Source organism: Rhamphochromis sp. 'chilingali', assembly GCF_963969265.1.
Source record: "Rhamphochromis sp. 'chilingali' genome assembly, chromosome: 18".
NCBI lineage: Eukaryota > Metazoa > Chordata > Actinopteri > Cichliformes > Cichlidae > Rhamphochromis > Rhamphochromis sp. 'chilingali'.
Window position 1 is genome coordinate 5,284,225 of NC_137945.1, and position 10,496 is coordinate 5,294,720.

Sequence of the window (10,496 nt, forward strand, 5' to 3'; positions counted from 1 at the left end):
AATGGATCATTATGGCAAGGCTGGGATGGTCAATTTGGTAAAGTAAATCCGTTGGGCATCTTTCTTTGCCTTTAGACAATAATTCTGATGGCAAAAGAGCCAAACGGGACAGGAAAAAAAAAGAAAAAGGAAACTATATTAAACTGTGAGAGGGCGACTGATCCAAAACATAAACACAAAACTGAAACTGGATCTTATTGTAAGGTTATCGGGCCTTATTCCAGTTTTTAAAACACAGAAAATTGTTTGTGTGCATTTGAGGGTCGACGTGCCAGTTCACACTCCACACCAGTTGGTGGCAGTAAAGGACAATTTTGTTGTTTGACAACCGCCAATAAACAATGTAAAGAAGACGAAGCGCCTTCCGAGATGACGGAGCTATTTTTTAATCTAAAGCGAGTAAAAGGTTGAATTTGGATGATAAAACAAACTAAACCAACGTTTGGATCGATATCTGCATCGATCTGCCCACCCTTGTCTCCTGGATCGTAGCTGAGATCAGCGTGAACCACGTGGGTCTCTGCTCCCTGATCTGTTTCCTGTGTTTGAAAAGAGTTGCAGCTTCATCGCGGAGTTTCTCTCGGTTTGTGGGCTCATCTAAAGGTAAGCACCGAGCTAACTTTACTGTGAGTTCAGTTCATGTTGAGTTTAGCTCCTGAATGAGGTCTTCTGCTGCTCTCCTCGGTGTCTGTTCACAGTTTATTGTGAACACGTTGAGAGTAGGGCTGGGCAAAACGATTATTTTCCTAATCAATGAATCTAGCGATTAATTTTTCGATGCATCGATTAATCTAACGATTCGTTTTTCAATCCGATTCGATTTCGATTCGATTAACGATTTTTCCCCCCATTATTTGACTTGTATAGCAATTTCACATTTACTAATTTATGTATATAAATGAAAAACACAAATTAATTCATTTGAAGACCTTTTAATAAAAAAAATTTGCAAAATAAAGTTGTAGAGGTCGTACAATCAATACAATAGAGATAGCATTTAACAAGAAATTAACTGTGCAAACATATATAAAATTACGGAAAAGTTAACAAAACATTTCAAATAAATAGCAACACTGGTGTCTTTAAACAAACAAAATGTAACATTCACTTTGCTTTCTGCCAAAAAGTGCTCTTCATTCACAACACAAAATCCACAATAACATTGTACTACAATCCTCTGTTTTTAACAAAAAAGTAAATGTTTTGCAAAACAAATATAACAAAGGAAATCATAGCAAAAAATTAATAATATACAAACAGCAGTAATGGCGTCTTTGAACAAATAATGAAATGACAAGTTACCCCTAAGTAGGACTCTGTGTCCAAGCATCAGTGGTAAGGGAGATTTTGCATGTGCCTTTTTTTTAGTTCTTTCCTTAGTTTCTCCACTGAAGTTTCATACTTTCTCTCCATCATGCTTGTAAAATGACGCTTAGACGGCAGAGTGTAACCTGGTTGGAAAGTGGTCAGCATTTCTTTGAATCCCTCACCCACAGCAAGTGGTCTCTTGTCTTTTAAAATTATAGATAAGACGCTCTCAGTAAGTACAGCCACCTCCTGGGGGTTGCATGGTGTACTTCTTCTCTGACAGTAGTCCTCCAGACTTTTCTGTTTATTCCTGAAATCATAAATCACACACAGCGCACAGATGAATTCAAATAATTACAAAATAATTATATGGAAAGCATAATATCAAAATAATTTGATATGGATCTGGTTGAGAGAGAGAGAGAGAGAGAGAGAGAGAGAGAGAGAGAGAGAGAGAGATATACACACACATACTGTTATGCCATGTTCTTTCATAGCATAACAGTAAGAGGTTAATAATAATCCCCAATGTTGAACATATGATATGCAGTAATCATGATGGCTGGAAAAGATAACGTTTAAACAGCCATAGCTGATGGCACCTTTACTGGTGCACTGCTTTCTAGTCATTAGATGGCATAACTTTGACCTATAAGATCAAGCTGGAGAAGCATTATGTATAAAAACAGCGTTCAAATAGGATGAAACACATTAAATTTGACAAATCAAGAGTTCATTGTCATTTTGCTTTTGCAAGCACTTTAACAATGTTGTAATAGTGTCCACGACGGCTACGTTTAGCAGGTGGTGTATTATCCTTGTTAACATTTCTCCTGCGGCCAATTCGCTGTCTCACATTTTTGTCTTTCGCCGATTCTGATAATCAGCCTGCGTGCATTCCGACTCATTTTGCCAGCATGGGCCACAAACAAAAAAACAATAACAACTAAACAGCAGCTGCTATATGTTACTGCTAAGGAGCTTAAATGAGTTTTGCATTTACGGAGATTGAGTGTTTATCTCTGTGTCTATGAGTGAGTGTACGTCTATGTGGGGGGGTCTGGATGAAGTAACGGGTAAAAACTATCCATCCATTCATTCGCTTCCGCTTATCCTTTTTCAGGGTCGCGGGGGGCGCTGGAGCCTATCCCAGCTGTCATAGGGCGAAAGGCGGGGTACACACTGGACAGGTCGCCAGTCTGTCGCAGGGCTAACACATAGGGACAGACAACCATTCACACTCACATTCACTCGCACATTCACACCTAGTGGCAATTTGGATTATCCAATTAACCTATCCCCACAAGCTGCATGTCTTTGGACGGTGGGAGGAAGCCGGAGTACCCGGAGAGAACCCACGCAAACACGGGGAGAACATGCAAACTCCACACAGAAAGACCCCGGCCTGATGGTGGAATTGAACTCAGGACCTTCTTGCTGTGAGGCAACAGTGCTAACCACCGTGCCACCGTGCTGCCCCTATTGGTAAAAACTAGCGTTAGTAAAAAAGTTGAAAACTTACGGTGGTTTGTCCTTTGCAGAAGCTGCTCCTGGATGCAGTCATTTGAGGTGCTGGTGCATAGCCGTCGTGCTTTTATGATAGGCCATTTCCACCTCACAAAGCCGGCAAACGACTGAATCACTTCCTTTTCTGTTAAAATATCCCCTACTGTAGAACTGCGTGTTCGGGTGGAGTGATTTAAGTTGACTGCAACTGCCTCGTTCATGATTCCGCTACTCGCTGCCGCCATGTCTTTTTTTGAAAGTGACGACGCATCGACGCAGATTTTTTTACGTCAACGTATTTTTTGCGTCGACGTAATCGATTACGTCGACGCGTTGTCCCAGCCCTAGTTGAGAGAAGAGTGAGAGAGTGTTTGGAGAAAAACACCGACTAATCATTAGCTCAGCATGCGTTTGCACCTTTCGTCCACACGTAAACGGCGTTTTTGGTCACTGAAAACGAAGATTTTTAAAAACTCCAGCCACTTTCACTTCGGTGAAATGAATTTCTACAATACTGTTAATTCTACTCTCTGCAGTGTTTAAATGCTTACATATACACACAGTTACTGTCCGTCCACACATACGACTTGGTTCTGCTTCTATGCCCCAGCTTTGTTTACTTTTTCCCACCGAGGCTTCTAGACTTCTGATTGGCCAACATTTCTGCACGGTTAGGAATCTAGCGCTACCTGCTGCTTTGGCATGTTCATAGCAGCGTTTTCCTTCATTTCTGCCTTTATGTGTGGACGGGATTATTTTTTAAAACGAAAACGGAAAATCTCCGTTTTCAAAAATACCCGTGTACGTGTGGACGTAGCCTCAGTCTCTGACTGGAAGCGCTAATTCGTCATTCGGCTTTTGTCAGACTAAAGTAACTGTTAAAACTGTTTGAAAAGCTAAGCTATACAACAAGGAGAGATTGAGAATTTCCTTTTAGTTCTCAGTTTATTTGATATTGACAAAAGTTAGTCAGTTTTGTCTGTTCTTCTGTAAAACAAACTAAGATTTATTTTTAGAATTAATATTTTGTTTCTAAGTGGAATTGACCATTTAGTCTGTTTTGTTTGTTCTATTTTGAAACTTAAACGCTTTAGCGGCTGCCTTTTGTGTAGTTTGCAATATTTGCCTTTATTTATCTGAAAAAGTCTCATGTTCCTTAAGTACATCTACCCTGTTGAACTTATTATGGGAAATAAATTTTTAAATAAAAACAAGCTGCTGATTATTTCACATTTTACTTGTGAGCAACGGCACATTTAAATCTTACAAATATAGTTATTTGGCTTATATCGTGATAGATATCGTTATCGCCTGAAATGAAAAAAACATATTGTGATATGAAAAAAATCTTATATCGCCCAGCTCTACCTTCAGGCTTAGAGGGAACCTGTTCTGCCCGGTGGTGTAGGGTCCTAATTACTCCAAGTTTGTGTTCCAGAGGGTGATGGGAGTCAAAGAGGAGGTACTGGTCCGTATGTGTGCGCTTCCGGTAAACTTCGATGTACTACGGACCAGTACCTCCTCTTTGACTCCCATCACCCTCTGGAACAGGAAGATGTTAACAAAAACTAATGAAACAGAGATGAAAGTAAACAATGTTCATATTTGAAAGCACAGAGAATAAAATATATATTGTGGTGGTTAATGTGCAGCTCTTGGTGATTTGGGAGAATCATGTTTTTAATCATGTTGTGGATTGAATGTTGGGTTTTATTTTATCTACAGAAGTTTTTCCCACCTGTGATCGTTCAGATTGATTTGTTGGGTTGACTTGAATCATGTGAAGGTTTAAAGCTACACTTCCCCCAAAAAGAATAAAGTATAATTGTGAAGAATGTAATAATGTCTTCCTTTGTCAAACACAGCTGCAGTCAAAGCAGGAAGGAAAGCACTGAAACCACTGATCAAAGCTCATTAATCAAAGACCGCTGATCAATGGCCATGAGTACCATTCAGAGAGTTGGGGAGTCGCTGCAATCACAGCATTTGATCAGTGGTTGTTGATCAATGATCATGAGAATTTGCATATTAATGCTCAATAACTGACCTCCCAGCCCATTGTTCCTTCAGTGGTGCTCGTTTCAGTCATTATGCAAATGCACTGTTGAAGATTGGGGAAAGCTGCAGTCAACTGAAACTGAAGAAGTCACGTAGATGAGGGCCGAAACGTTTTTCCTACTGCAAAAGCTACGTCAAGATGAACAGAATCAAAGTTTGGGGAATGGTGGAGGTGGTGGGACTGGGGGGCTGAAGGAGTTGAAAGTGTGGGGTGGGGGAGTAACAGGTCTGTCCCTGTTTGTGGAAACCACAGGAGGAGCTGTTCAGGCTGTTGCTGGGTGTGAATTGTTGATGGAGTCTTTAAACTTGTAGTTGCTGTTTTCCAGACTGAAGCAGAGTCGTTAGCTGAAAACTGGTTTTAGAGGTTCATTCAGGACACCTTCTCAGGCTCTTACAGCCTTACCTGTATCATAACAAAGTGTATAAACCCCAATCCACCTTTAACATGGTCCTTCTCCCAAACCTTCAAATAGGACTTTCTGGCCCTGTCATAGTAAAGGGCTGCTTAGAATATTAGAGCCAATGTCACAAAGTTCCTCCTGAAGTATAAGTGAGTGAGAGAGTTTCCTCACTTTGCAGCACAACACGTCTCACAAGATTTCTACAAGCAATCAGAGTGAAATTTGTACTTTGTGTTGTCAGATGAACATATGAGACACTTTGACTCTTCAGTGCAGTGTGGAGCCTAACAAAGATCTGTTTTGTGTCCCAGCTGATCAGCAGGAGGAGAAGAGTCTGACGGAGCAGCAGAGGAACATTTTCAGCCATCTGGACTCAGCTGAGTCACTACAGAGGAAACAATGAGCTCAACACAGGAGGTGAGGAAAATATCACAGTTTCACCAAATAATCAGTCACGTCTAAAACGCTCATCCTCCCAACCTGTTATATGACTGTGTTGTATATTATTATATATACAATCACTTCACTAAATATTCTGCCTCATATTATTTTGCAGCATCTTTAAGTTTATGAAAAAACAATGTCACGTACAGACCCAATATCAGATTTCAACACATAAGGACTTACATGTAAGCTTTACATTTCCAGTTTATTAACCCTTTAAAGCCGGTCAGAGCGGGCACACTCCGTTTTGCGTAACTATTTTTAAATCCCGGTAGCACTGCAACCACGTAAGCTAGCGCAATACTTTTTGAAAACCGGAGGAGTTGTACTTACATCTTATGCCATCAGCTTGTCCTAACTCCCAGTTTCCTTCCACATAAAGCTTTGCAAAAACTGCATAGAAAGCACTTGCAGCAACAAAGACATAATATTCCAGAAACACGCTTTGCCGATCTGATCAGCTGTTCGTAACACTTTATACTCCATCAGCGCGAACTATCGCATGTCCTTCATGTCCTGCCCGAAACCGGAAGTGACGTCATTTTGCGGAAATGTAGCTTTTTACCATCAGGGCCTTGTGAGCCTATACTGGTGTTTTTAAAAGTTATGTTTGACTTCATGACTTTCTGTGTCGTTTCTGGGATGCTTAGGACTCATATTGCACTGCTGGAAATAGTTTGTTTTAATTTTTTCAAATTTGCATTATAATATTTATTTTCGTTTTTCCTGCAGTATATAAAAATTGGTGTATTTCAAAAATAAAACTATGAAGACACTTAAAATAAATTTCCTGTGGTGGGAAACTATTTTGTGCAACTTTTTTCTGAGTGCTTCCCCCTGACTTCCGGGTGAGCGTACGCTGGCATGTCTTTCTGCCGCTGCTCTCCGTGTGTAGCTGTGTTTTAATCTTTCACTAAAGTATTTAATTTTTACAGTCTTAGCCTCCGAGCACGGCTTTTATTTGACCCTGAAAAGCCTGAATTTTTATCGTTTTTTCTGTGATCGACTCTCCTGGGGACCTGTTTCACCAGCCTAATGCGAGCCCTCGCCGCCCCCTGCACGTACTACTGTTCGCCTGTCATCGCATCAAGTATTTGTCTTCTCAGGCTGCCGACGTTGTGTACAGTGCCAGGTAGGGAATCACAGTTACTTTTCCGGCACTGGGCTGTAATTCGTGGCTGTGGCATGCTGGCTAACGTGGTTTTAACTTGGCTGTGTGAACAAATGGAGAAACTATGATTCCCCTTTTAACCATACGATGGATTTGCCTACTGTTGCTTGGTTTTATCATTGGACTATGCAGTGTTTTTTATAGCCATATTAAAGGCTCGGACCTTTATGCAAATGACGGAATGCAGTATTCAAAATTGGAACTGCTACATCTTAATACAAGGACTCGGCTGCCTCCCCAAACTTATGCACGCTGTGTTTCTTTGGGGATAGCTCGCTGTCCACGCTATATTCACCGGGGCTGCCGTCATAATCTGCATGTGTATAATCATCCTGTGGGAAACTGACTTTCTCACCAAATACCATCTATTTGGTCAGCTCTCCGTCGTAACCCAACTAGACTGGACAGGAAAAACAGAGGTGCCAACACCACCAATTTTCAGCATCTAGAATTTGTACCATCTGGTGCTGTCACACATTCATTCTCAGATTCTTCACCACTTAAATTGGCATTAGTCAATGCAAGGTCCGTGGTGAACAAGACTTTCATATACCGTGACTTGGTTGTTTCTCATGGCTTGGACTTTCTCTTTATTACTGGAACTTGGCTACCTACTGATGATCTAGCTGCTTTTGTGGAACTGACTCCTGAAAACTGTAACTTCCTCAACACATCTAGGACCTGCTGGTCGTGGAGGCAGCCTGGCAACAGTCTTCAGAGATCACTTTAAATGTAGAATGCTACCCAGAAGTGTCTACACCAGTTTTGAACTGCAACTGCTGGATCTGTCCTCTCCTGTACTCTGTGCTCTAGCTTATAGGCCTCCTCACCTTAACAAAGACTTCATTAAGGAATTTTCGGATTTTCTATCCAACCACTGATAGGCTTCTAATCCTTGGCGACTTCAATATCCATATGTGTTGCCCCTCTAAACCTTTGGTTAGGGAGTTTTTACAACTCTTGGACTCATTTAACCTGACCCAGTCTGTCAACGGCCCTACACACAAGCAGGGCCACACTCTTGACCTCATCTTGTCATCGGGCTCTCAGTGATTGGCGTTGAAGTGATTGATGTGTGTCCGTCTGACCATAATTTCATTTTGTTTAATATTCCAATTCCTCACTCATCCCCCAAACAAACCCAGGCCCCCTCTCTTATACGCCCTATAACACCTGAAACTGCTCCCCAATTCTCAGCTGCCTTCGCTGCATCTCCTTTAGCCACCTTTGATGAAAGTTCTCCTCATAACAATAATCCTGATGAGCTTCTTGCATGTTTTAATTGTGCTTGTACCAACATAATGGACTCAATTGCTCCTTTAAAAAGTAGACGGCAAAAATTTAAAACTCAGCCTTGGCTAAATAAGGTCACTCGTGCCGTCAGGCAGGAATGCAGGAAAGCAGAACAAAAATGGAAGAAAGATAAGCTTCACGTTTCTTATCAAGTGTTTAGAGATTGCTTAAATAACTATCAGCGCACCATCAAGGTAGAAAGAGCAAATTATTTCTCCATGATCATTAACAAGAAGTCTGGTAATCCTAAAGTTCTATTCAATACAATCAACTCTGTCTTGCATCCCACCACATCAGTCATATCTGAGACTGCCCCACACACGTCTGAGGATTTTCAAAAATTCTTTACTGAAAAAATTAATGATATCTGAGCACATATCCCGCTCCCATCCCAAGACCCCTCTGAACCACATACATGTTCATTCCTTTTTTCAGAATTTAAACCGGTTTCATTATCCCATCCCACTGATATAATAATGCACATGAAACCAACTACGTGCCCCTTGGATATGTTACCTACACCATTTCTCAGAGATGTGCTGAAGACAGTTGGCCCCAACATCCTTGCTACTGTATTGTAAATGGCAGTATCTCATATGGAACTGTTCCTGACTCCTGTTCCGCTTCTAAAAAAAACCTGGTTTAGATCCGTCAGTTCTTGGCAATTTTAGACCAATCTCTAAGCTGCCTTTTTTGTCTAAGGTTCTTGAGAAGATTGTCCTCCACCAATTATCCCCATTCTTAGACATGCATAATATTCTGGACAAATATCAGTCTGGTTTCAGGGCCTTCCACAGCACAGAGTCTGCTCTACTAAAGGTGTTCAATGATGTGCTTCTAGCTGCTGATTCTGGAAAAAGTACCGTTTTAATCCTTTTAGACCTGAGCGCAGCATTTGACACTGTCGACCACACAATCCTATTAAACTGTCTAAAGACATGTGTCGGCATTCAAGGCTCTGCTCTAAAATGGTTTGCCTCTTACCTAGAGAGCAGAACATATTCTGTGATGCTGGGTAACAAATACTATTCCCCAGCTAGACTCACTTGTGGAATACCTCGGGGCTCTATTCTGGGCCCGGTCTTATTCTCCTTATACATGCTCCCATTAGGCTCCATTTTTCAGAAATAACAGATCTCTTACCACTCTTATGCAGACGATACACAGTTCTACCTTTCTCTAAAACCAGGTGCTGATAGTACACTGCAGAAAGTCTCAGAGTGTCTTAGCGACATACATTGCTGGATGCCCACCAGCCCATTTTAACCCCTGACTAAGGCACACAGTTTTGCCTCTTTCATCTTCATCTTAGCTTTCATGTGTTAATGTTTAGGCTCAAATCGGTTTGATGTTTGATGCCTGCAGTGATGAAATAACTCCCCGCAAATGCCTTTAACCAAAAGTAAAAAGCCTGTTTTGTAAATTGAAGGAGAGGAAATAAATAAATAAATAAATAAATAAATAAATATATATATATATATATATATATATATATATATATATATATATATATATATATATATATATATATATATATTACTTCCAGATACAGACGGACAAAATGGTGGTGGCTAACCAACCGGACATAGTGGTGGTAGACAAACAGAAGAAGACGGCCGTAGTGATCGATGTAGCGGTTCCGAATGACAGCAATATCAGGAAGAAGGAACACGAGAAGCTGGAGAAATACCAAGGGCTCAGAGAAGAGCTCGAGAGGATGTGGAGGGTGAAGGTAACGGTGGTCCCCGTGGTAATCGGAGCACTAGGTGCGGTGACTCCCAAGCTAGGCAAGTGGCTCCAGCAGATCCCGGGAACAACATCGGAAATCTCTGTCCAGAAGAGCGCAGTCCTGGGAACAGCTAAGATACTGCGCAGGACCCTCAAGCTCCCAGGTCTCTGGTAGAGGACCCGAGCTTGAAGGATAAACCGCCCGCAGGGGCGTGCTGGGTGTGTTGTTTTTTTTTTTTTTTTAATGTGTGTGTGTGTGTGTGTGTGTGTGTGTGTATATATATATCTATATATATATATATATATATATATATATATATATATATATATATATATATTAGGGGTGCAACGATACACAAAATTCACGGTTCGGTTCGATACTTTGGTGTCACGGTTCGATATTTTTTCGATACAAAAAAATGTTCATGCATTTTTAATTTGTCATTTATTAAAATTATAAATATATATTTTAACTCAAAAGTACAGTTTTTAAATTTAACCCTAACCCTTGTGCGTGTTTTTTATTTTGACAGCGAATGCGCACCTGCGGACCACTTATGTGCAGCCCTGGTTATTTAGCTCGTCAT

At 40.9% G+C, this 10,496-nt stretch overlaps 1 protein-coding gene across 3 annotated transcripts in view; it reads left to right on the forward strand.

Annotated features, from left to right (window-relative positions):
* Positions 1-316: 316 nt before the first annotated feature.
* LOC308385635 (uncharacterized protein) overlaps positions 317-10,496 on the forward strand; it is a 102,851-nt gene continuing 92,671 nt past the window's right edge. The window contains exons 1-2 of one of the 3 annotated variants that reach the window (XM_080864715.1): positions 317-603; positions 5,585-5,690. In XM_080864715.1, the coding sequence (XP_080720841.1) occupies positions 5,673-5,690 (18 nt within the window). In that variant the 5' untranslated portion in view covers positions 317-603; positions 5,585-5,672. The remainder of the gene's footprint in view (positions 604-5,584; positions 5,691-10,496) is intronic. The other 2 variants (XM_080864717.1, XM_080864714.1) reach the window with 2 other exon arrangements.